Genomic DNA, 27985 nt, shown 5'->3' on the forward strand with positions numbered 1-27985 from the left:
CACTTATGGAGAAGAGACACATTGCCTCCAGATAGAGGGGCTTGCTTGGAGCGAAGCTACACAAAACTATGGTGATTACTTTCTGCCGACTTCATCCCTCCCACCCCTTCACACCCCACCGCTGTTACCTGTGCCAGCCGCGCCTGAAGTTGCGTACTATAGGGCTGATTTCGGTTGCAACACTATGCCTCACGCAAGACACATTACACGGCCATGGACCCTACTCAAACGGGCTCAACGACTCGCCAAGACCTCTGACAACAAAACCATCCACTAAAAGCTGTTGTCTTGCAATGTCAGTGGGTTGCTGGATAAAATAAAATGCACAACAATTCTCAATAGGTCCACAAGCTGACCCTGGTGGTTCTATTGTTGCAAGAGACATATTTGCTTGGGAGTAGGGGTTCCTTTTTGGTACAGCATGGCTTTAACTGCGTATATCATGCAGGGTTTACTAGGTGCTCAACAAGAGTTACCTTTCCCCTGATGGTCACGCATGCTATCTGAGACACCATGGATAGATATGTGGTGGTTACTCAATTCCTGAATGGCATCCTATGGATGGTAGTGTCTGTGTATATTTCACCGAACCTGCAGGCGACCACAATGAAAGATCTGATGACAGTTATCACCACAGTCTCGGAGTGGGACCTTATTGTAGCAGGCCACTTCAATAATGTCATGCACCCACAACTTGATGTGAAAAGAGAGGCTCAACCCTGGTGCCATGGGTGGAGTCCCTGATGCTTTGCAATCAATGGAAAGCAAAGAACTAGTCAGTATGTATTATTTTCACTGCTGGACTCCGATTTCTCAGAAGGGTACCATTGGACCACTGACCGATTTAACTAATTGGGGATGCCTAGGTCTAATACGCACTGAAACCTTCAGGTTGGGTGACTGAAGTATGTTCGATTTTTGGAACACATGAAGGTAAAGATATAACTTTACCTCAGAACAAACTCCACAACAGATGTCTCCCCAATCACATTGTGGGAGGGAAGGAAAGCAGTTCTTCAGGGGAACACAATAGCAGACCCTGCATGGGCAGCAGTGTCCGATTCTCAAAAACAGCGAAAATATGGGAACATTGCTACACAGGTATGCAACCAACTCTGGCAGACAGGTTTGTCCCATAGACACGGGGCCCGACGGTGAGGTGACAAATGTTGTTGAGGCAATCGGCAATGACTGCACACATTACTATGAGAAACTTTACCAATCAAACACGTCGGGCACGTGGAGCAACAACACCCCATAGCTGCGGACCTGATCATGCTACAGGACTTGGATGCACCTCTGTCGAAGGAGGAATTATTTTCAGCCTTGCAGGAGATGCATTCTGAGAAGGTGCCCGGTTCAAGTGCAGAAAAGGTTACACCAACACTACTCTCTCACTTCTTTACAATGGTCGAAGCTGCAGGTACAGCTATGATAATTCCCTATCATATCTAGGGGGCCTCAGTTGTAGTTTTCCCCAAACCATATAGGCCACCTACAGACTGTGCATTTTACAGCCTGATTCCCCTAAGTAATATTTAAACCAAAATATTTGCAAAGGCCTTAGCACCAGGGTACTGAAACAGGTGAGATTCCTAGTGATGCAACTGGACTTAGAGAAGGCCTTCGACTCAATTGAATGACCTTTCCTCCACGCATCATGGAAAAGATTAATTTTGGCCCTAAAGTCCTTCAGTCTGTAAAGATGTTATACACAGTGCCATGTGATAGGGTCAGAGTGAACACCATTTACTCACAACAGTTCCAGCTAGGCAGAGGCCACTGGCAGGGCCACCTGCTGTCTACTCTCCTCTTCACTCTTGTGATTGAAACACTGGCCAAATAGATCGGGGGATGCGCAGGTGTGGGGGTTGAGGTGGGGTGTAGAATTAGGGTACTGCATCTCTTTGTATGTGGTATGATGTCCTCCTTTATATTCAGCACCTAAACCAATTGATCCTACAGCTGATTTGCATTCTAGAAATCTACAAAGAAGAAACAGGCCTGAGGGTGAACTGGGGGAAATCAGTCATAATCCCTGTGGTGGCCATTCCTCCAGAGTTACTTCCAGGTGATCTGGAGCATTTAAATAGTTGGTGTTTGACCTGTCAGCCCGAGGGTGGTCTTCCCCAATCTTTTTGCTTCCACATTTGGCTGAATCTATTGTTGGTCCTAAGACTCTGAGCGCTTTACCACTCTGAATCAGTGCTAAAGAGCATGTGCTTCTTCCTTAAACATGTGTATAATTGGTGTATACTTAATTGACCTGTTTATTTAACTTGTAAGTCCCTTGTAAGGTGGTATATCATATGCCCAGGGCCTGTAAATGTAGTGCTACTAGTGGGCTGCAGCTCTGATCGTGCCACCAACAGAAGAAGCCTTTCAAACCTCTCTCAGGCCTGCAACTGCAGTGCCTGTGTTTGCAGTTTAAAGATACTTTGATTTGGCATTTAGAACTACTTACTAAGCCTTAAACTCCCCCTTTATTACTTATAAGTCACCCCTAAGGTAGGCCCTATGTAGCCCTAAGGGCACAGTGTATGCAAGTAAAACGTAGGACATGTACTTTTCTGTTTTGCGTGTCCTGATAGTGACAAACAGCATATTTCACTTTTCACTACAATGAGGCTTTTTCGTGTTTCGTATGTTTGGAATGGTAGTGATAAATCCTACTTACTGGTGAAATTGAATTTAACATTGCTATTTTAGAAATGCCACTATAAGAAAGTATGCAAAAGAAACAATTGCTGGACAGAATGCTGGACAATGCAAACATTCACCCCCGGGCACAAGGATCTGGGTTTAATCTATCATTCTTTTGCTTACCACACCACCCCAGTTTGGACCCAGCCATATGCAAATCAGTCTTGACCCTGTTCCTTATGGAAGCAGTCCAGCCTGAACTGCCAAGCGAGGTTCAAGACTGATTTGCATGTAGCTGGGTCTGAACTGAAGTGGCGAAGTGAGCTAAAGAATGATGATGCATTCACCCCAATCTGTGACAGGGGGTGAGTGTCTGAAAAGTGTCAGCGCTCCGTACATCATTTCCTTGTGTTTGCTTTGTTTACTATTAGAAAGTAGACATTTATCTGCACATACTGCGTTGTGTGCCTGACAGCCCATCTCCAATAATTGGAGTAAGTGACAGCTACACTTTTTGCATTCCCTCTTGACAGCCACAACCCTGAAAAGATAGGTGTGTCTGAGTAGCCATCAACATGCATTTGTATTCTGATGGCCTTACCTGGGCAGAGTGCAACAGAGGGTCTAACACTTTACTTGAATAGGCAGTGGCCTGTCCCCACACAAAGGACTGATTATCCCCTATAGATAGCCTGGAAGACAGGACTGGGCTGAAAGAAGAAGCTGTGCACTTCAGAGAGCTGCTTTGAATTCACCAACCAGCATCAAAGGCACTCCTGGCTATAAGTACTGGGTCTCTGACCAACACGCCCCACTCAAAATCAGGGACTTCTGGATCTTGAACTGAATCTATGTCAGAAGGACTGCTGTTCTGCTTAAATGACTTATCTTTGGCTTGCAGGCTTGGAAGGCCTGCTTTTCTCTGGTGTTTCTCTGCTGTCTGCTTTTCCCTGACTGCCCTAAAGGAGAGCTGGGCTCTGCCTTTCCTCCAAGTGATCTCAAAGGGCTTGTTGGCTGGCCTCCTATTGCTTGAGACTGAGGGACATCAAAGTCTCTATCCCTGCTCCAGTACCTGAACTCACAGGAAGTGGCCCAGACACTTGCAGCATGAAATTTGATGAATGTTATGTCTGTGTTTAACAGAACTGGCGCATCAACCAGTTGCAGGAGTAAAATGGGCACAGCGCATCAGAACTAGCGCTTTGCCCTCAGAGATCGATACATTAGACTGCGTATCGCCTCGGCGGCAGCTTGGTAAAGTCGATGCATCCCCTCAACTGTGTCGCAGAATCCAATGTGGCACATCACTCAACACATCTACCACCCGTTTTCAGAACAGACGTATCGCCTTCACTACGTGGAGCAGATCAACACATCTCACTGTTTGAGACCAGGAAAGGTACTTTTTTCACTTCTTCCTGCCGGTGTTCTGAAGCTGGCCTGCGCTTCCACACGTTTGGCCTGAACTTTGACCCGATACAGCGCAACCTGAAGTAACCTTTTTAGAGCTGCTTGCTTCTAGGTGCTTTAATGCATTTATTCATTTAAAAATGTTACATATCTCAACTTCTATACATTGGATTTTTGTCATTTTAGGCTTGTTTTGGTTATAATATAATTGTCTATTATTTTCTAAACCTGTCTAGAGTCTTGTTGTGGTGTATTCATTGTGTTACTGTGCATGTGTGTGTGTTGCACACATACTTTGCACATTGTCTCTTTGGATACCCCTGACGGTTCTGTGCCAAGCTGAGCACAGGTTATCTTTTAGTGTGTATCTTGCTTATCCTGACCAGGATTATGGCTTCTGCTTGGACAGGGTGTGTACCTGTGCCAACCAGAAAGCCAATTTCAAACACTAGGGCATGCTCTTATCAAGAGACCCAGAGGAACGCTGGGGCAGGAATATAACCCCTTTGACATGCAAAATTAAGGGACATATGGCAAGATGGAACTCTCTCCCTCTGATCATGATGGGGTCTATAGCCCTCTTCAAAATTGTGGCCTGGTCACAGCTGTTGTATGTTTTGCAACACTACCCCCACAAAATCCCTAGCCTTTTGTTTACAACCCTAGAGGCCAACTTCAATAGCTACAAGTAGCGAGGATCGTTGCTGTGAATCTCCCATAAGAACTGCATACAATCCCCTTATGATGGTAGTAGACATCAGACTGTATTACTTTGTTGGGCTGTCCAGCTGGTTGTGGTTATTGATTGGATCTTTGGTGCACGGGGACCCACTACGAGACACACATGGACTTTACCAGGCAAGCACCAGGGTTTTGGCTGTATGGGGAGTCCCTCCTACCCACTCCCCCGGCCATTCCAGCCATTCCAGTGATTAGCTGGAAAGAGGCATTGCAATGGATGTGAAAGGGGAGGGTGCCCACCAGGAAGAAGCCATTGTGGAAGGGTACATGGCTATGGAGAACAGTAGGGCTCAAGTACACTGAAATAAGTTGGGGATCTCTAAATTGGGAGACGTCTGGCAGACACACCATATGATGTTCTCTGACCATCTCAAAGCTGAATGCCATTTACACAGAACTTATTCCTGGGTTGGGACAGGTAAGGGGACAAAAACTGATGGTTGGGATCAGTTGTTTTTTGGCTAAACATCACATAGCGGGCCATTGAGGATCCGGGGGGCCCTCCCAATCTCAAAGTGGCTAAGAGGGATGGATTTCTTCTTTTCAGCTGAGGAAGCAGTGAATAGGTCCAGAGGGGGACCACAAAAGTATGATAACATCTGGGGACAGTAAAAAGCGCATCACTAATACCCAGAGCGGCCCACCCATAGGAAGTTGTTGGGGGAAAAGCACACAGTTGACTGGGGCACAGACCCATCTATAGTGCACCGGATTGGTTGCAGTGGACTTGACTGTGGTCTACTTCATGGTATTTTGGAACTAAATGGGATATTAAGAAAGGGGAGAATCAGGTGGATGGCGAAGCAGTGTCACAGTATTGTGATCTTAAAATTGTTGAAAACTAAGTAAAATAATTTTTTTAAAGAAATAAATTACTATCCAGCTACAGGAAATACAACAAGAATTATCTCTTGTGCAATAGCTACTCTCAAATCAGGGTGAAATGCAGCAATGAATCTCCACCAATCTGTTCACATCACAGTCAAAGCTGACCCTGCTGATGTGCCATCTGAATTTCTTCACAACTTTTGGTATTATTGACCCAAGTCCTACAAACTAGCATGGGATTTTCAGAGGGAAGAAATCCCTCAATATGGTTGGCTGTATGTCTGCCAGGTCAGTAGAGTACATGCCACCACTGTCCTGTCCAAACGGAGTACACTATTTGATGGTCTGGCCCATCCATCAACACTACAATATTTATGAAGTTCAGATTATAGAAATATCTATGCATACATACATGCAATATCAGTGTAGAGTGTTAGGTTACCTAGAAAGAGGTGGAACTGTTGTTGTGACTGATGTATTCTAAGAGAATCAAATTACATGTTTCTAGATTGACAACTATTGGTTAAAGTAGGCACCTCACTTCAGCCTTTGTAGGTGCTGTTGCATTTCTCTAAACTCTTCATCTAGTCTGAGCCTTTCATTGTCTTGCTTTATTAGCCACTGATCATCTACATTATCCCTTTCATAACCCTCAGCCAATGCACAGAGACCTTCACAGTTATTGGATTGCATAATTTAACAAGCATTTGCAATACATTAGGACTCAGATTTTTGATATTTAGAGCAATTGACGTACATGACAATGCCTTTTACCTATATATTTTGGTTTGGAGTGAAGTGGATGTATGTGGTGGAGAGTGGAAATATGTGGGTTGTATTGGACATTGTTAGTTTTGAAATTGTGTTGTGTATTTGTGAAAGGGAATGTTGTGGCATAGTGAATAGATAGGGATGAGAGCTGCACAGAATAGATAGAAAAGAAGATCGAGAGGAATAGGTAGTTTGTGCAGGAAGTGGTGATTGATATTGAGATAGGGTAGCAAAAAGAAGGGGACAGCAGGCCACAGATGCATACAGTGGGGCCACATGTGTAAGCAGAAGACACCCAAAGAAGAGGAGGAGAGGATGGGTTTGAGGGATTGAAATTTTGAAAAGGCACGAGAAAGAAACTGTGCTTCAAGAACTGAAGAGAACCATATGAGAGAGGCGGTAAGAGTGTGTGAGGGAGCGAGAGAGAGGGGTGAGAGAGAATACAAGTGAGAGAGAGAGAGAGAAAAAGGCATGAGTGGAAGGGGCACCCATGGGGGAGAAGCGGACCAGTGCAGAGCGTGAGGAGGTACAGGAAGGTAGCGTGTGTGAGCAGGCAGTATAGAGAGGAGACAGTGTATGTGAGGGAGGGATGAGAGGGCAGTGGTATTGCAAGATGAGAGCGGGGACTGTGAGTGTGAGGGAGAGATGAGAGGGGCTGTGGGTATGTGGAAGAGAGATGACAGGTTTGGTGGTAGTGCAAGTGTTGGATTGAAATTGTTTGTTGTGGAATTGTGTGGCGTAGTGTGAAGTTGTGTAGTGGAAATATGTGGCATGGTGTGCTGTGGAATTATGCGGATAGAATTTAAGAGTGACAAAGGTTTCAGCAAATGGGAAGCCCATGGGCAGGCTGAAGCCTATGTAGTAGATGCAGTATATCTTGGTTTGAGACAGCTCATGTGTGCTGTCTAGAGCCAAGACCGAAAAACATGACTTAATCTAACTGTGTAATTTACCATCAGAGAGATACCTGAATAGCAGTGCAAGGCTTTGCCTGTACCAATGCATATATGTTTTCTTCGCATTCTCAGAGTGAGGCATAGAGCAAGATAGACTGACCAAGCAGACACTGTGGTTTATGAGTAAGTGGGAGCAGTATGCCTGACAACAAAAATGGCTGCGTGTGTTTTGGCCACGGTATAGGGGTAGTGGACAAATTTGTAGATGCAGACATAAATGTGCAATATGGCATCCTGTCCTTGGGGGTATGCACACAAAGTAGCACACATGTGTACAAATGTAATCCTAGGAAAATCACATGTACATGCAAATATGGTGTAATCCAATATAATAAAAGAAACATATGTAACAGGTTTCTTCAAATTAGATGAGTGTAAAATGACTCCGATGGTTCTCAAAATGTTCATAGTGTAGTACTTTACAATCTGCCACTCTTTTCGATCACATACCAACCTTTCGACCCACAGTTACGTTCTGAGAAAAGTAGGCGTTGTTCCTATTTTATTGAAGAGGTGGCACACGGATTGAGAGGTTGCTTCAGTGCGGCCCACACTTCAGTGAAAGGCCCCTCCTGCAGAGAGCCCAGGTAGGCAGTGGCAAGGGACACATAAGCTTTTGCATTTTCAAATCTACTGGAGTGTGAGAGGGTACCTAGCCCCAGGAGTTAGAAAGAGAGAGCAATAATAAGGGCACGTTATACAAATGAAAAAGCCCAATAGGGACCCATCTCAGCACCTGTTTTTTAGTTCTGCTGGTGCACCGTCAAGACCCAGCCCACTTAAAGCCCTGGGACTACGTGATATTTATTTGTGCCTACCCACCGGATGCCAGTGCACCCATTCCCCTGAGCTGCATACTCCTCAGCATACGCTCCCTGCACAGACATGCAGTAGAAATCTGGGACTTACTCAGCGGAACCTAGGCACCGCTACTACACCTACAACCAGCAATGCCAACCAGCCTACCATCACCGCATGGACCCCTGTCACCACAGAAGACACAGCTAAAACCATGAGAAGCATACACTCAGGAGCCCCCACTGACCCCAGCCCGACGTACATCTACCACAGAGCCACCTCCCCTATAGCACCCTCAAAACAGGCATGTTTCCCGGTGATTGGAAACACGCTGATGTCAAGATCCTCCTCAAGAAGCCCTCCGCAGAGCTGACAACCTCCAGAACTATAGATCCATCGTTCTCCTCCCCTTTGCAGCCAAAGTCACCGAGAAGATCGTCAACAACCAGCTCACAAACTTATAGAATCCAACTCAATCCTCTACACTTCCCAATTTGTATTACGTAGTAACCTTAGCACTGAGACTGCCCTTATAGCCACCACGGGCAACATCCGCACCCTCCTCGACCAGGGACACATGACTGCCCTCATCCTATTAGATCTATCAGCAGCCTTCGACACCGTCTCCCACTGTGCATTAACCGCCAGTCTTTGCGACGCCGGAATTCAGGGGAATGGATCCGTTCCTTTCTCACCTCTCTCCTCCCCTTCGCAGCCAAAGTCAAACAGAAGATCGTCAACAACCAGCTCACGAACTTTATTGAATCCAACTCGATCCTCTACACTTCCTAATCTGTATTCCGTAGCAACCTCCGCATGAGACTACCCAAATAGCCGCCACGGGCGACATCCTCACCCTCCTTGACCAAGGACACATGGCTGCCCTCATCCCACTAGACCTATCAGCAGCCTTCGACACCGTCTCCCACCGTGCACTAACCGCCAGACTCTGCGACGCCGGCATTCAGGGGAATGGATCCATTCCTTTCTCACCGGCCGAACTCAAATAATCAGACTCCCGCCCTTCCTCTCTGAACCAACAGAGATCAGCTGCGGAGTACCCCAAGGATCCTCTATCAGCCCCACGCTCCTCAACATCTGCATGGTCCTTCTTGCCACCATTGTCAGAAAACACAGACTCAGGATAGTATTCCACGCTTCCGACACCCAGCTCATTTTCTCATTCACGAACCAGGTACACGAACTGCAAATCCTATGCCTAACGATAACGCTATCCTCATCAATTGCCCATTACTCTTATGCAATGTAACCCAAACACAAAACCCCTAACACTAGCAGCATAATTTACACCTACATTCCATAAACCTAAACCTAGTTCAATCCTGCAAAGTATCCTTAACCTTCAGAAAATCATTTACCAATACCCTGTATCAAACCCATACTTCATCTCTAGCCATAAAGGTATCCCTAAGACTAACATTAAACAAAAACTGTTCCATAATTGCCACAATATACACAACCTGGAGTCTATCACTGCACCTAACTTTAATGTGTCCCATTACTCCTACTGTAGCTCTTATTCACACACACACACACACTCTCTGGTATTAACACTACAGTCAACACTAAGGGGAGCGCCCTAAGTGTTGACTGTAGTGTTTACACTACAGTCAACACTGAGGTATGCACAAATTGTACCATGATACAGAGGAGCAAACTTATCTGGGTCATGATGCAGTGTATGGCCATACCCCTTTCCCTGCCAGACTGTTTTAAATGGCCTCCTCTACAATTTATCACATGTTCCTAATGTTCCTTTTTGTAAATTTTGCATTCCAGCCCATTTATTACACTTCATCCGGCCTGAGCTTGAAAGAACGACTCAAAATGGAGAGTAATGCCACAGCTGGAGAGTACGGCCCCAGCCGGAGAGTAAGGCCTGGGTGTGTAGAGTTTGGCACAGAGGCGAAGATTCCGGCCCAACTGCAAACGTATAGATACGACTCATAAATGACCTCTTTGAATACCAAAAGTCATAAATAACTTCTGTGAATACCAAAAGTTGTAAAGTTAGACTTTTGTCTCAGATTGCCTTTGCTATTCGGCCCCAGGATGTCCTGAATGTAGCACAACACACCAGGGCCAGTGAAGGTTGCCTCCTGGCTTAAGCCAGTCACTATTTCAACTGGAGTTATGAACAGAGCCCTTCCCCTTTCCTCAATGTAACTGTATTGTGTATCCTGTGGATACAGAGCCCAGCCTTTAGCCAGGCCTGGTGTTTGATCCTGAGTACTCCGCCACCTCGGAGTGCAGGGACCGGTCTTAGACCCTGTCTTGTATTGATTCCTAAATGCGAGTCGCCTTGGAGGGCAGCCTTTCCCTCTGTGCTCTATCACTTCTGAAGTCATGAGTAATGCAAAGGAGGAAGTAAAGGTTGAATGTTCTTGTTGTTTATAGTGAATTTAAGACATTGTTGCATTTGGTATCATAAGCCCATTAAAAATAAATATTTAAATTTCTTTTGTTTTCGGTATTGTAGACCACCTACGCCTTTAGACATATTTTTGCTTTTCTTTCTTGTAAACTGTTATCTAATTGCAAATTACACTTTTATAGATGTGAATCGCCACTGTTGAGGAAAGTTGGAAATATGAGACAAAAAGAGATGCATGGTTCTTACCAGGTCAATAGCAAAAAGATAGCCTTTGTACTCTTCAATCACCCGACGGCTTTCGAATGGATGAGTCTTGGCACATGTTTGAAATCCAATTATTATATCCTGCAAAGAGTGAAAGACAACTCACAGCATTAGGGAAACATTAACCAAACACAGGCATTTAGGAATAGAGATTCCATATTCGAAAGAAATTATAATGATACGGTTCTTGATTGGACCTTCAGTGTTTACAACTGGCAATTACAAATGGTTCTCCACTAGTAAAGCAAATATATTCAGTTTCCAGAAAGCATGATTTAAGGATACCCCCTATACAACTATGCTGGAGTGTCCTTACCATGCTACTGAAGAAACATCTATGGACAATAAGATGAGAGTTCAGTCACTATTTGTGTTCTGTAACTTAGTTCTTTCTGGTTTTCACCTAATGAAACTGCAAGGACTTTTTAGTACACAAGCATTTGGGAAGAAGGAGTGCACTTTCTTTAGATGGAATGCTTATCCTCTCTTCCTCAAGGGTACTGTGCAGGGATTATACCAGATTCTGCTCTGTCCTTCATTCTTTGAGAAATCGCCCCCCTCTGACAACAGGTAGAAACAGACAGCTCTGTTATCTATTTGGGCCTTTCTGAAAGCTTCCCAAAGCTTTAGATTGTCATCCCATTTATCTGCTACATTGATTAAGCTTGATTTATATAAATAATTCACTTGTGTCCATCAAGACGGATCACCTAAAGAGGCAAAAATAATCCCTGATGAAATGCAGCAGTAGTAACCCGAACAAAGGCACTACACTTCTAGTTTCAGCTAGCTTAGTCTTCACCCACTCTGCGGAGGGTTTCCACTCTGATATGATTTGGCTATCCATGGGGTAGATATCACACTTTTGGGTGACAGGATGTGCTAAGTGAGGAAGGTGTTTCCTGTTATCATTAATTTACCATCAAGCTCCTTTAATGAAGTTACAATCCAGAACAATATAACCTAGATGTTCTTCAGTTCCTTAAGACTCCATGTGCTTGTTCTGGTCATACAGGGTCAAATTTTACCTAAGGGGAATAGAAATACACTTGATACTTACTGCATGGTGAGGAGTTGTAATAAACTTAGTAGAATTGAACATCTTTCGAAGGTAACGTAAGATCAGCTCAGTATCATCGCATGCGGCGAGGCACTTCCCGAGGCACCGGAAAATAAAACCCTAATATGGGAGTAAATTAAAGACAGTCTGAGTTAAGAATGAAAAGAAACTCCTGCCCACTCTATGAGAGTAATACTTATAGAGGAGTATTCATCTTTGATTCACTCTACACATGTCTTCAACTCACACTATGAAACAACTCTTAATGAGTTGAGCGAAATGTTTGTTATGTTATGTCATGTTATATCTTCTGGACATTGTAGAGATTTGGATATGGCCATGAATATGACTCAAAACAATGAAGAGGGAGGACTGGGAGCCAGTAAAGGTCCAGTACCTATGCTCCGAAACTGCTAATCCAAAAAGCAGTTGAGGTACTGTTCCTTTCAGGAAGCAAAGAAGAAAGAAAGGCTGACAAAGAAGGGAGAATCCCTTTGATTATATCTTGGTGCCATCACACATCCATGAAGATGTACTATATCATCATAGGATGTGCTCCTCATAGGGCTGGTGCTGCAGTGCCCCACGAAGGGTCGCTTTAGCAAAGACCTTTTTAGGTTTGCTATCTGATGACATGTGCCAGTGTGATGGCATTTTGAATGTGTGGGGTGGAGTGAATGGGTATAGTGAAATGAAGGGAGACTAAAACAGTCTAAGAGATACCACGCAGGACTTTAATGTGATGGTTCCCTCTGCAAGATTGAAAAACGTAATTTGGTAGGGGCTATTACAGGGACGTGATGTATCCAAGTAGCCTAAATCTGTAAGTGTGGTCAGTTCAACATGTTTTGCGCATGATGGTCCAAAAAGGATCCAAAGTGCTTCTTCAGAACCTAAAAGGGGGGGTAACCCTACCCCACACCTAAGACGTAATATGCAGTGTAGGTATTGCCCTAGAAAAAAACTTCTTGTTCAAAAATTTTAAAATTGATCATCCAACCTAGAAACTAAATTAGAAAATAAAGAAGACACACTGTAAACAAATTTGTTTCATGTATGGCAAGTAACTCATGTAGTCCTGTTAAACTTTTCAGAAGGGAGCAATGGTGTATTTTCTGCCTCTCCATGAACAGCAAAGGTCTGAATGATGAAATCCCTTGGTGCAAGGTGTAATTCCCATGTCAGTCTCCTGCTAAATCAGATACTCCCTTACAATGGATTTATTGACATTCCGTCATACAGGGGATCTGATCTACCATTTCACCATTGAGACCATGTAACATACCTGCTTTAGAGTCTCATATACCACAAAAAGCAGTGCTTATGATAAGCCTTTTGCGACTTGCCATGGATATCTTCTTCATTACTACAAATGTTTCTGTGGAAACAATGAGGTGGTACCCTTCATAAGAAAACATTTAACTGTGTTAGTCTACTGTTTTAGATGCCGTTTTACTAATATAATTGATGACTTTGGGCCAGCCCACATTTAACCGCACCACAGACTCCAGGATGGCCACCACTGAAGGATGATACTTCTGTTACACCAGCACATGAGGGTCTCACTCCTATGACTTCTAGCACACCCCTACTCTTCTCTCTTATCCTCATTAGCCATTTGCCCAACAGTGCTCTCCAAGCATGCAAATCCATTGGCAGTAGACCACTTAGCCGCCCTTGTTACTTATTAAATGTGACCGCCCATATTTACAACATGAACATAGACGCCAATATGCCTAGAATAATCCATGAGGGATGGCAAGCACTTATGTGCACCTGACTTGCTTCCCGTCACTATATATGCGTGAGCACTTAGGTGCCCCATACATTTCTCTTACCATCACCTTCCATTAAGAAAACCTTCAACTGTCTTAGTTTACTGCTTAGATGCCACCTTTCAAAAACCATGGTTGACTTTGGGTCGGCCAGCATTTCAGCACTACACACTCTGAGATGGCCGCCAATGAGGGATGATACCTCTGTTACACCAGCACGTGAGGGGCTTACTCCTACTGGCTCAAGGTTACCCCTCCTCTCCTCATTGGCCATTTGGTCATCACTTCTTCCCGCAAATGCACACACCACACCTGTAAAAATCACTCCAATTACCTGCACCTTAAAGCAGAGGAGAATAGACTCTTGTGCTTTTGAACTATGGGGCATAATACATTGTATCAAAGTGTAAGACCCTGCACTCACACCTGAAGACAACCAATCACTCATGAAGCGATGTGTAACACCACCAGAGATTGGTTTTATGTTGTCTGTTCCACGTATGTCCACTTGCTTTATCTGTTATATTGTAAGTACAAGTGTGTTTTTCACATTTTTCACATTGTGGTGACTGATCAGCACCAATATTAGCATGAACATTTGTACCTTTGGAGACAATGTGATACAGTGAGCTGGAAAAGCGATTCCAGTGAATCATTGGACCATATATACAAAACATTTGCTTACTGTGTGCTTTTTTTTATATTCTCATTTATTTTCTAGATTGGATGATCAATTTTTAACTTGTTGAACCGGGTATTTTCTTTTGAGGGAATACCTATACTGGATGTCACGCCTTAGGTGTGGGAAAGGGTTATCCACCCGTTTTTTAGGTACTGAAGAAGCATTGTGGATCCTTTTTAGGCCATTGGGCGTGAAACATAGCGACCTGCCCACACTTTAGGCTACTTGGGTACATCACCCTACTAAATTATGTTTTTTAATCCTTGCAAGGGACCCATCACATTAAGGTCCAGTTTGGTATCTCTTAGATAGTTTTAGTCTCCCTTCCCTTCACTTTAGACTTTCACTCCACCCCTCACATTCAAAATGCCCTCACACAGACACTTTTCATCAGACAGCAAAAATAAAAAGATCCCCGCTAAAGCGACTCTTTGTGGGGCCCATAGAGCATTACAGTGATGGCCTTACAAGGAGCACGCCCACTATGAAGCATGACATCCTCATTGATGTGTGAGGGCACCAAGAAATAATCCTTAGGGTTCCCCCTTCTTGTCTGCCTTTCTTTCATCCTTGCTTTTCAATAGGAACAATAGCTCCACTGATTTGTGCATGAATATGACCTTACATCCACTGAATGGGGAGTGGCTCTAATGAACAATACCTATTGGCTAAAGAAGATCCATTAGGGCAAGGAGTATAGCCCTGGTATGTGGTGTCTCCTAACGAGCCAGGTGGAGAGGAATTACCTCATGGTGTTTATCTCCATCTGACTCTAAGAAGGTTGGCTTTTCCAGGGAGTTGGAGAACCATACCTGATTTTCCCGACTGACTAATTCCAGTGCTGTGCACCCATAGTATACAAGTGTAGTTTACCAATCACAGTGCGATTGGAATACAAAGTTATATCCTTCTCTGACTTTGTATTAAACTGCCTTTCCAAATGACCCTTGAGAGCACTAACCTCCTCATTCTCATGATGGGCAAAACTGTCAATTTGTGCGGTGAGTTCTTCCATAAAAAAGGCATGCCATTTTCTGTATGGTGCTTGCTTCAGGATAGTCCCCAGGAACTAAAAAGAAAATAGTGAGAGACTTTAATGCAGTAATATAAACATTAATGCAGTATCCACAGCTGATGTTTGCAGTGACTTTGAGAAGATATGGGAAAACAAACTTCAGCTGACAACAACCTCAGTAATGATGAAATAATGTGTGGACAGAAGAACCAGAGAACACATAGAGCAGCACGTAAATAGTGTGGTGTGAAATTAGTGGTCAGAAGAATAGGATGCCTTTACAGTGGCAGTGATTTACACAGAAACATACGCACCAAAAGCATGCTACCTGCAAATTATTGTGAAAAGAGTTACAGTGCAGCCATCCAGACAGAAAACACATGGGGATTTTGCAGCTATATCATATACTTAGGAGCAGAATGCAAACCTCTAGGGGCTGATTTACAAGCCCCTTGAGCCACTTTTAACATGGGAAAAGTGGGAAAAGTGACGCAAAAGGGGCGGACAGGGTTGTAAATCTGCTCCATATACTCTTAGATCACCAGAGTTAGGGCTGAATGAAAATGTAGTGTTAATAAGGGTGAAGACTGAACACAAGGAAAAGAAAATTACCTCACAGGAGCACAATAAAAGCAAAGTGAAGTGTGATGACCTGGCAAAGAATACACTGTTACAAAGGAACCAAGTAGGAGTGCGATAACCAAGGATTGAATAGAGACAGTTATAACCTGACCATTCCAAGGTTAAACTAGAACAGTGACAGAGTAACAATTCAGATGAATATGGGGAGCACTGATCACATGCCAAACTGATTGCAGAATATAAAAATTCTGGTTATGTGAAAAGCAGTTGGCAGACCCGGAAGAGTGATATTGTGACAATCCAGGGAAAGAAGAATGTTGTGCTAGTGTGATTATCCTGGGGACAAAAAGAGTCAGAGGACCTGATTTCCAACACGGGGCTACATTTCTAACCCTGTGTAAAAACAGTCAGATTGATTTAATGCAATAATCACTGCAGTGCCTGTAATTTATGTAGGTAAAACATGGAGATAAAATCTTATACATGCAGGACTATCTGCAGTAAGCACGTAATTCCAAGGTTCTGAATGTGAATATGGCCAATGAGGTTTTAAATGGTTCTGGTAAATATTGCATTCTAGGAAAAAGTTGTGTACCGAGATTGGCTTCTCCCTCACCGTGCCCATTCACAATCCAGAGAAACAATAGGCATATGGTGAACATATTGCAACCACATAGCAGAACAGCACTATGATGGGATGAATTTAATATCTGCATTAATTCACTCTAAATGAGTGAATATGAAAGACAATGCGTTAAGAGCCATGTGTGACATTCATTAGCAATTAATCCTTACTGAAACAAGCGCGCATTTCCACTGTTCCAAGTCAAAGTTTCTTTCAGTTGCAGCTGAAATAGCAGTTGGGAAAAAAGAAAATATGTAAGTAAAAGTGAACAGCAGGCAACATTTCAAATGCCATGGGCTTAAATACCAAGCACTAGCAGAAGTAGAGTCACACAATTCAAAGTGTGCAAAATCTGGCTGTTGACTCAGCCTGTCCTGGGATTTGAATTCAATGTCATCAGTTGTTCATGTGCCCTTGATGTCACTCTTACATCCTTATATCTGGTTGTAATTTTAGGTTTATATATTTTTGTTTCCTTTCTTATATAACCGAAAGGCTGCCACATCACTTGTTTGCAGAAGATCTATTTTTACAGAGCTTTAGCCTCAAAGCATTTGGCTGTCAGATGCAGCCTTTATCACATAGGGGATGGCCGTCGTGGTTCAGAGATAAAAAGTGCATACCTGCTCTAAAATTACATACATATAGAAAAATACTCCTTTATTATAACCAAGACCAAAATGATTATAACACTTCATAGTTCGACCTCCTCATCTTTTGACCTATTGTTTCATATCATTCACATTCTCTTCTGCCCTCCACAGCATTCATAATGGGCCAAATCAGCCTTAAGCTAACTTCACTGTAAGTGATGGCATTCTGCTTTTTCAATCAATCAATCAATACACTTGTAGAGCGCACTACTCACCCGTGAGGGTCACAAGGAGCACATCCACAAAGTATTTTTCTTTAGTTCCAGGGACTACTAAGGGAATGTGGGCTTTTTGAGTACCTGGCATCTCCTCCCACAGTAAAGGCTTACAAAAACTGTGAAAAAAAACAAGCGTGGACAAAGCCTAAAAACTAGCAGCCAACACCAGGCTTAATAGCTTTGTCAATGCTTGTTTGAAATACCATTAATGCTTGTTTAAATTGGGTGCTCAATGGCTTGTGCTTTGGGAATTGTTGTTTGAAATAGAGGGGAGAAGGTAGATCGCTAGATCTAAGGGCACCAATTACCACTCAAGGGAGTGGAAGGTCCAGTCTCAGTGTGTGCCCGTGGCAATCGTTGCAACAAGGGGGGTACTGGACTGTTCCTGAGCGTGACTAGAGGGAAGATTGGTTGGCGTGACCAAAGGTGTGGATTCGACACCCAAGGGCATCCATTTTGTTGGATGGATTGGCCTCACACACCCCGAAGGATGTCATGCTTCATCATCGGCGGTTGCTCCTCGTCGGGGAGGCGGTGCAATCCCCGACGGGCTCACCTCAAAGAGGGGCTCTTTGGCGGAGATCTTTTTCCAACTGCCTTATGGTGAAGTGCGGGTGTGTGGGCAGGGTGATGTGTGGTAGTGAAAGAAGGGGATATTAAAATGTAGCTAAGGGTACCTGGAACGAATTTTATTCAGGGGGTCCCTCGCTGCAATTAAAAACAGGGGGCTAGCTCACTAGGAATCAACGAGTTAATTCAGGTGAACCTAGATGGGGCTAGTAGTGTACAACGGTCGACATGTTTCTCGCGGTGGGCTGTAGTAACCCGCGATTCATCAGGACCTAAAAAAGGTGATTAAACCACATGCTAGTGTCATGTGTGGGTTTGTGTTTGTGTTACCTCTGTGTTGGTTGTCCTATACCTAATAGTTAAGAACTACCTGCCACATGAGGGGTCGGCGGGGTGAGGCATCAGGGATGAGTCAAATAGTCAAGACTCTAGTCTCCTGCGCCCCGGCTGCTTGACCTACCCTTCACCGCCGAGCTCGAGTAGCTTTGGGAACTCACCTTCCAAATATGTTATCAATGGGGGGATCTTCATTCTGATGAGCCTCGCTAAAAACGGGTAGTTTGCAGGAATCAGGCGTTCGAGAAGAGCCAAGACAGCGGTTCCCTTTTCGACATCCCAGCGAGGATGTGAAGAAATGACCTGAAAACCCACAACAAAGAATTCAGCAAGAGAATACTCACTGGTCTTTAAAGCATCTGGAAATGCTACCTTGTTTTCTATACAGTACTTAATACCTCATTTTGGCTGTTTCTGTGTGATATAAATAGTATGTCTTACTGATAACCAATTGACTAGAAATAAAACCATCAAGTTCAAAAGGATAAAAGCCGAGTTGAATGCAAGCTCTCCATGGGCAGGTTGCATAGAAATGCCAGCAAAGAACTTGAGGAGAGGGATCTGTTGGAATATGGTGGGGGTGGATACTCACAAGCAATCTTATGAAGAGGCTGTGTATTGGAATTCCTTTAGCTGTTTAGATACAAAAGAAAGAAGACATGTCATACTCAGTCCATAAAATACTGAGCAACACTTGCCAAAGGATACATTGTGGCTGACAAACACACTTACGACACTCAGTAGTATCTGCAAAGAAGAGGATGGAGTGATGGGTGGTATTTCAATAAGGCACTAGAGGTCATGAGGATGCTTTAATGTCCCTGCAGATACTGACAAAGACAACCCCACCACAAAGGATGCTGCTAGTGGTATACAGTACCTCAATGGTCTGTGCTACAATGCTCCACCTCCCTACCCCAACAATTGCTGTCAAGGATGACAGCCGCAGAAGATGCTACCTAAGCTGTCATGCAACGGTCCTGCTTCAGCTGTCATTGAGTGACAGAAGACTACAGTGGGATAAGAGAGGATGCAACAGGAGCCGTGGACACGCCCTACATATTGAATGGACCATGCTAAAGAGGAGTCATTCTGCAACAGCGGATATCCCAACAGAAAGAGGACACCAAAACATGTTCTTGCATAACCATTTTCTAATAATGTTAACCACCTGGGGAGCAGGCTATAATGAATACATAATTGCCTGTTCTGTTCTGCTTAGGACCCTTTACATGAGTGACAAAGAAATAGACTATGATACCATCTGCCCAGGTTACTTGTACTTTATCAACATATTCACTGGAAAGTTGAGTGGGGACTGCTAATTGGAGCTCTGGAAATGTAGTTTTCAATTACAGGTTCTCACCACATGATGCAAATCTACTTCTTGACCTTGGAGTCAGTCCAAATAATTATTTTCACTTACCCTCATTGAGTAGGCCTCCCTGTCTATCAGGTCCATATGTCAAGTGAGAGCCAATAACTAGCAATTTAGTCTGGATCTGAAGTCCAAAATAATGAACCAGAAACATTGAAGAGACAAATATCATAACCAAAAGTAACTCAATAGAGAAATAAAATACATCCATTTTGCGGCTGACTAAAGTAAAAGCGTATAAATAGGTACCATACCCAGAAAGGTCTGATCACCATACCAGAGATAGGTAACTCCATGGAGAGCAAGAATACTCCAAGGTTTGAAGAGGACCATTAGAGGCCTGAGAAGTCTCACAGAGTGTGTGGAAACCTGAGACAGTCAGCACATTGCATTTAAGTGGCGTGAGGGTAATAACCAGATGAAGAGCTGAAACCAACAGAAAGTAACTTTATGGCTGACAAACTACAATAAGTATAAAGAGAACAAGGCGGCGGACCCTCCCATATCACCGGGCACATTATCTTTAAGCGACCAGGGGAGGCATCTATGCTAGTCACAGATAGAAGTACAAAAGGGGGTGGTAATGGACGGAGCATCTAAACCAATCAAACACTCACACCCAGTCAAAAGATCTGGGTTTAATCCATCACCATTCTTTAGCCCACTCTGCCCCCCCAGTTCAGACATGGCTATATGCTAATTAGTCTGACCCTGTGCCTCATGGGAACAGTCCAGCCCAATCTGCCAAGCCATGCCTTCCCTGGCCCGAAAACAAGCTTCCGAGGACCGGTTTCTGGCATTCCAGCCGTCTTCAGCCCGGCTTGATTGAATCCAGTGGCAAAGTGAGCAAGGGACTCACGTCTGAGCATACCCTGCCACACTTTTGGCCGCCACAGGACACCTTACACTTTGTCTTCTTATGTAAATATTTTCCCCACCCCAGGAGATTGATTCTTAGGCTCCTTTTAAAAGCCATGAAATTTAGACAAGCCTGGGTTGTAGTAATGCATTTGCAGCTTTTGCCTAACAACCATTCCCTTTTTGTTGCCACAAATTTCCTGAGGGATTCTTTTAGATCAAGTAGCTCAAGATGCGACTGACGTCAGCTTGGACCATGCAAATTTGCACAGTATCTCTTTTAATGTATTGAAGTTCTTCTTATAGTTATATTTTATATTTTTTTGAATCTTTTATGGATGTGACTACTTCCGAATGAAGATTTATTATTATATAGAAAGCAGCCACATCAACACAGATACATATATCACTAAAGTGAGAGCAAACACTGTTATTGAAAGAATGACACCCACATACTATAGTAAATTAACCAAACTCCTGAGCTAATGGACTGGTTCTTCACCTCATGCCAGATCATTACTAAATATGAGGGAATCTGGGGAGAGGAGGAGGAAGCATTAACCACCTTCAATGGTAGATCCCACGGCATCAATGAGTAGGATGTTTAAGACTCACCACATTCCTTAAAGTTGATGCTTGCTTTCTTATCTACAACAAGTACCATCTGGCACAGTGCTGGCACAGATGAAGTATAGCCCTCTTCCAGCATGTAGAGCAAAATCTCTTTCCAAAAGTCCTGCAAGAAAGAGTGGTGAACGTGTTATTTGTATCATTAGCATTTAATAAGGCTTTATTCCCACAGATAAACAATCATGGCTGGTGGGAGGGGTTTTGGCATTTTATTTAGTTCATAGGGCATTTTGCAAGCTCCCATATCCAAGAGATGGGGCTATATTTAATTCATCCCCTTGCTGATACAATTCCTCGCTGATGGGGTCCAAGGCAGATGCCTAGTATTACACTGATGTAGCACTAACCGTGTTTAATGCTACAATCTGGGATTCTGCATCCAATCAAAATGAACCCATTATGTGCAGAGAATGTGTGAAACATGTTACTTTCCAAAAACCCTACAAGTGAGCTGAAGTTTGCAAATTAGCTCATTATCTGTTGGAATCTTCATAGAATCATCTTTAGGAATGTGCCAGAATACGAAAAGCAATGGCTGGGAATGAACAACCATGTTGATATGAAATATTGGTGCCTGATGTATCATGGGACAGGTAGCAAATAGGAGATGCAAATTGAGAAGCAAAGTTATGCAATATAACCGGTGTACCATTAAGTCTCATTTCAGTCTATTTAGAAGAAGCTGCAAACCCTTCTGCCTCATTCTAATGAATGAGGTAGGATTCAATTGGTGCTCTTGTACAAATGCTCCAAACCCTGGGAAGTTCTGCATGGGACAGCAGACCTCCATTCCTCCATCAGAGGACACAACTTTTACATCGTATCTCTAACCACTGTGTGCATTAACAATGTGATCCAACTCACTAATGCATCTTTACAATGTATTCCTTTACCACACAGGTAGTTGCGATGCCTCTCCTAAAGGAAAGCGTTGTTGGACTAATTTTGGACTTTAAGGCCAACACTTTCCCTACTGTTGCACATAATGGAGTTGGAATAGTACATTTTACTATTCCAAAGTCCAGCGCTTTCCCTAAGGCAATTCATTGTAACGACTTCTCTGGTAAAGGAATGCGTTTCAAACATGCAATCGTGGTTCAGAACACGTTGTTAAGGCAGGTGTGATAAATGCCTGCATGGTTCCAACATACAACCCTGCAGCAGAGGGAGCTTTACAAAAATGTGCTTGTATTTGAGCCGGAGGATAATGAAGATCACCCGGGAATTTAGGAGTCTTTGGACATTCTGCAAGTTATATTTTCTATACACCTAGTTAAATAACCCACCTTGTTTCACATCCCCCTCGCTTACCTCATCAGTATTTCTATGGTGTAATGCAATTGTATTGAGGAGCTGAGGGATTTGGATGAGGATGGTCTCTTCCACAACATCAGATTCATCATCCAGGTGACTAGCGATCTGTGGAAATGTGGAAAAGAAAGCAAAGTAAAATACGATGTATTTGCACATAATTTTAATTGTGTTTTCTCTCCTTATGGAGGGACAAGAGATTTGAGAGTTAAAACATCACAACTTTCTAATCAAGGTTGTCAAGCACAAAGAGAACCTCTTGACAAATCCAAATGTGAAAGCAAAACTACTAGCCTCAAACATGTAAATAGAAATGTACAAATGCGGTTATGCTCTCATGCTCCGCTCTGTTGAGTATAAAAGTACCCAGCCATTAGGCGTGGGAGGGTATAGCATTCATATACTGTCAAAATACCGGTGGACTCACTTATAATATATAAGGTTCTGATACATGGGACACTACCCCTGAGAAATTGCGCCTCTGGCACCACACAGTAGTATCTCGTGCTCACCACACAGATTTGCCCTTCCCCTATGACTTGATGAGGAAGTATGTGATACCTTATGGGACTTAATACACTCAATAAAGACTAAAGAATACCAGGAACCACGTTTATGGTAGGCAGTTTTGATATGAAATACTGATTTGAAGTATGTTCATGCTACTTTGCGCTGGATTTGGTGGTTTGCCATGTTAGGCATTTAAACTGTAAAGTGGGGTATGCAACAGAAAATAACCCACTAGATAATGCACTGTCAGTGAAAAGCCCAGCTTATCAGTGCAGTAGCTGAATGCCCATGTGCCTTCCCCAATCACTCCAGAAATAGCCCAGTTAGCCTTGGTAAAGTCTAAGGGGCAGTTGGATCTCATAGGCTGGATTGTGTGGTTGGCCTCTGTACTGCCTGTGAGCACTGCTGTTGAGCCAGTCCCATTCCCAAAGTGTCTGAGCATTTTATTTCTTTGCGCTTAAGCCAGTCAACATGTGCATCAGGTTAACTAAGATGGGATCTAGGTGTACAAGCATCATTCTTACAGTGAGATGCAACACAAGGACAGGCATCTGAATTGTCCCCAGCATCAGACCTTGTTAGAATAAAATTGTTTTTGCTGTTTTGATTATGCACTTATTCATGTAAAAATTTGCATTTGCGGCACCATTTTATCTTTGGCCACCATTTTGAATCATGACCAAAACTGACCCTTGCCTTTCCAAAAAATGGCTTTTCATAGGTTTTGTTTTTTTAAGGTTGGGCCTTGCTTAACTGTCAGTCAACATGAGCTTTATTCGACAGATGTCACAAAAGCAATTCACATAAAAACGATTTTTCAAGTTATAAAAAAAATACAATAAATTGAAAATTTCAATAAAAAGAGATAATCAAACACATTAAAAGAGCATATACTATATGTTGATAGACAAAATTAATGCTACTAATTGATAGATAGTTTAGAAAAGTGTCCAAGCATTAAAATATAGCATATTATTATTATTATCGGTAGGAGACTTCATTTACAGAGGTACAAAAGGAGCCTAGATCTAATTGTCCACATCCATCTCAAAAACGTTTCCACTGATACTGCGCACTGGACTGATGGATCAGAACACAATATTCTCATTGCTACACTTAACAAGTGAGTACCCATGTTCCTACAAATGGGTGTCAGCCAGGCTTTGCGGGGAGCAGCGTACGCCGGACAGACAAACAGCACATGCGCGTATGATTCTTCAGTGTCAGTGCAGTTTAGACATTTGTCATCGGCCGCAGTGGACCATGCAGCTGTAAAGGACTTCAAAGGGAAGCAGCCTGCTCTAAACTGAAAACACAGGTTGCGATCTAGCGGCTTAGTACTAATTAAGTCACAGTAAAACATGGATTTGGTTTAATTTGTTAGAACTTCCCTGTTAGAGTGGTGGCATCGCTCATTCTATTTGCTTCTTGCACCATCGGTTCCCAGTACTTTTGCTTAATTAAATGTTTTGGTGGGAACCCAGTAGCACTAGGATCATCCCACAGTGATGGCATACCCATGCTAATTAGTAATGATCTGATGTTGCATAGCCAGCCAATCTTGTGGAAGTGATCTGCCTCCATTATATCTTTAAGACCGTCTGCAAAGATGGCCAATTCTGGGGTACGCCAGATTCTACGCCAGAAGAGAATAGGGCATAGCCTTGCAAGGTCTACTATGGCTTTTCTGCCTAAATCATAGGGGTACTTTGATGTAGGCTTGTTATCCCACTCAGGAACTTATTCTCGGAGAAAGCTAGAGGATGCATTTTCTCTAAGCCCCATAATATAGATGTGCAGTGCCGGGGTAAAGGGGCTTAGTCAGTGATGTCTTATGTTCCTTTTTTTCATGGCTCCGGCCAACTGCATGTGCTTTAAGGCCATGGTGTCAATATGCGGCCTCCAGCTAAGTCGTTTATGCAGGGTGATGCCTAGATGAGTAATGCATCAACCTGATCCACGGATTGCCCATCCATTACCCCCCATTAAATGACCTATGTGGTTTAAAGGTCATGAACTTTTATTTGAACTATTGACTGTTAGGCCAGGCAATAAGCAAAATTCTTCAAAATGCAACAGCGAATGCTGTAGCCCACTCAGTGTTTTAGACAGTATAAGCATATGGTCCGCAAACATTATTATGGGAATTTTTGTGCCTGCTAAAACTGGAGCATCTGTGGAAATGGAAGCTAAAAAGCTAATAATACCATTAATAAGGAGTGAGAATAACGTAGGTGCTAAAACGCAACCCTGACGTACTCCCATCTTTACCGGGAACTGGTCAGTCTTGTTTCCTGGCGCCCCCCCAACAAATGTTGTCATAGTTGTATTCGTAGAGGCGCACAATTAGGAAAAGTAGGTCGGGGGCAAGCCGAGTTCCTGCAGTACCCTCCACAGTTTGGGCCGTGATATCAAGTCAAAAGCAGACTTAATATCAACAAAGGCTGCATAAAGGCTTCCTTTTCCAAGTGTTACTGTCCACCGATAAATTTTAATTAATCGGAATACTTTATAAATAGTGCTCATATTAGCCCAGAAGAGGACTCAAAATGTCATTATCATCAATACAGGTTTTAATTTTTGCCAAGATAAGTTGAGCTACGACTTTCTGGATTGAGTTTAACAGGCTTATTTGCCTGTAGTTCCCGGGTAAGGATGTATCTCCTTTTTTTATAAATCAGGATGATTTCCGCCCCTCTCCAGGTATCCGGGATCAGAGCTCCATGAGCAATTGCATTTGCTAAAAACATTATGTTTTGATTCCATTGTCTTTATCCTGGAGAAAAATATCTGCGGGGACCTTGACTATGCCTGGCGCTCTCCCAATGGTAACAGTGCTCAGCGCCATTGTCACATCAGCTAAGTTGAAGACAGTATCCGATGATTTAAAATAAACCCAAGAAGGGTCATAATCCATTTTTATTATTAGATGCATATTGATCTGAAAAAACTTAACCTACAGAGCAGGCTCCACATGATTTTGCAGTGATTACATGTGCTTCCTGCACCCCATTTTATCAGGCTCCAAAAGTGGTGCATGTTCCTCTCCTTACAAGCTTCAATAAGGTCCCGCCATCTTTCACAGTGATCAAAAAGGACATGGTACGTTTGCTGTTCTGGAGGGATTGGGGAGAGCATAAGCAACTGTGGCCTACTCTCACAGGGACACTGACAAAGCCAAGTGTGCTGCAGCCTTCAGGCACCATGCCACCTCCCATTGCCCATGCTTTCACACCATCACCTGCAGCCCCACAAACACTGGTGAAGGGCACTGATCCAAAACTCATTCCTGTCCCCTAGTCAGATGACAGGTGTTTCTACAGCGACTAGAGATATGATCAAAGTGTAAGCGTCCATAGGACTTGAGAAGGTCCAAGAAAAGAGAAGAGGCAGAAGACGTGCCCAAGACAAAATCACTCATTGGATCTGTGGAGGAAGAGGAGGGCAAATAATTAGAATGAGAATAACTAAAGGATATTATTGGACCCTTTTCTGATGTGCGTTGTTCACAACATTGAACAATTTTTCACACCACAAGAGCTTGATGAAAGCCATCAAAGGATCAGAAGGGCCACAGTCCTACTCAAACCAGTGGCAATGACTCTTATTTGGGGACACTGACTGCACTTGTGTTTGACATCAAAACTCGGACCCCACAATAGTAAGGGTACACTGTGTTAATCGTTTCGCAATAATTGAAAAACCATGGATAGGGTATACTTTGGCTGTCTTAGTTTTAAACCTATAATAACTGATAAACCCTCACCAGTTTAAACTTATAAACACTGAAAAAACACCTGCGTACCACTAATTAAATGCCATTCAAAGAAAGGGAAAGGAGAGTGAAAGAGTCATTTTTTCCTGAGGGGGCCTATACAATATAACTTAGTTATATAAGGTGGCAGCAAGAAAGACTGGGCTAACATTATTCTGCTTGAGTTTTGCTGTTGAGGGATGTCACTGAAATAATGTTTTTTCTTCCTTTTGCTTTTTGAAGTTTTGTGGTCTTTGGTCTAAAGATGCAGAGTTTAGAAGCATGTTTTAGGTCGTGTTTAATAATTTGATAAACTGTAGAGAATCAGGAAATATCAAAATCATATTTGATATTTTGGCTGTGTTTGATTCTTTTACTGATAGGTAAAATGGCTGGTTTCATACAAATCTGTCCCAAAATGTGCCATCACATTTATCCACAGAGAATGGGTAAAAGCCCTTGATAGATCAGCCCCAAGTTTCTAGTGAGTCAGTATTGATAGTAGGTGAATTGACAACACCACAGGCTTTAAACATTCAATGCAATGTATAATGACAAGTTTATGTGAAAAAAGTGCTATCGCCAAGCATCTGGGATAGTGGTGAAAACATGACAGGATGAAACATGGATCGCAGTGTCACTCGGTATGCCGCTGCAAAATGTTTCTTTCTAAATTCAACAAAGATTGGAGTGATTTTGATTGTACTTGCAGTGATTCAGCTACATATATAAAAAAGCTGTGTAATGACCTTTCAAAATTGATACCTGTAAGAGATCCTTTCTACTTGTTAGATGGTATGCTAAAAGCATCTTTACAATCTTCAGAGTTAATGAAGAATGCTATTGACTTTTTAGTCCATCCTAGTGCACTGTTTTGTTGTGCGAGGGGACTAAAACACAAATATTTCTCATTTTGTGCTTTGTGTGGCATCAAAGAAAAAGTCATCCCACTGTGAACTGTGTCACTTAGCTGATGGTTCTTGGACCAAGGGGCTGTGAAATGCTATAGTACCCATGTGGAAACCGTTTACAACATGTTTGCTGAATGATGATGCCAAAGGCAAGAAATGTGAGGATATTTGTTCGCAAATTACTAGTGATGTGAAAAGAAGTACACTCTACTAAAGTCTTAGATGTTTACAGGAAAACATAACTGCTGTAGTGGACATAAAAAAAACTAGAGTCGGAAAACACCCTGGTCTTCCAAGTGTTCTGCATACTT

At 43.0% G+C, this 27985-nt stretch overlaps 1 protein-coding gene across 1 annotated transcript in view; it reads right to left on the bottom strand.

Annotated features, from left to right (window-relative positions):
- Positions 1–27985, bottom strand: part of LOC147749189 (maestro heat-like repeat-containing protein family member 1) — a 58723-nt gene that overhangs the window by 5623 nt on the left and 25115 nt on the right. The window contains exons 9-16 of the mRNA XM_086929552.1: positions 22500–22607; positions 21174–21294; positions 18915–18955; positions 18484–18625; positions 16716–16768; positions 15285–15392; positions 11867–11986; positions 10789–10887 (exon numbers count right to left, since the gene is read on the bottom strand). Coding sequence (XP_086785678.1) covers positions 10789–10887; positions 11867–11986; positions 15285–15392; positions 16716–16768; positions 18484–18625; positions 18915–18955; positions 21174–21294; positions 22500–22607 — 792 coding nt within the window. The remainder of the gene's footprint in view (positions 1–10788; positions 10888–11866; positions 11987–15284; positions 15393–16715; positions 16769–18483; positions 18626–18914; positions 18956–21173; positions 21295–22499; positions 22608–27985) is intronic.

The sequence above is a fragment of the Lissotriton vulgaris genome, chromosome 1_1 (assembly GCF_964263255.1).
Source record: "Lissotriton vulgaris chromosome 1_1, aLisVul1.2, whole genome shotgun sequence".
NCBI lineage: Eukaryota > Metazoa > Chordata > Amphibia > Caudata > Salamandridae > Lissotriton > Lissotriton vulgaris.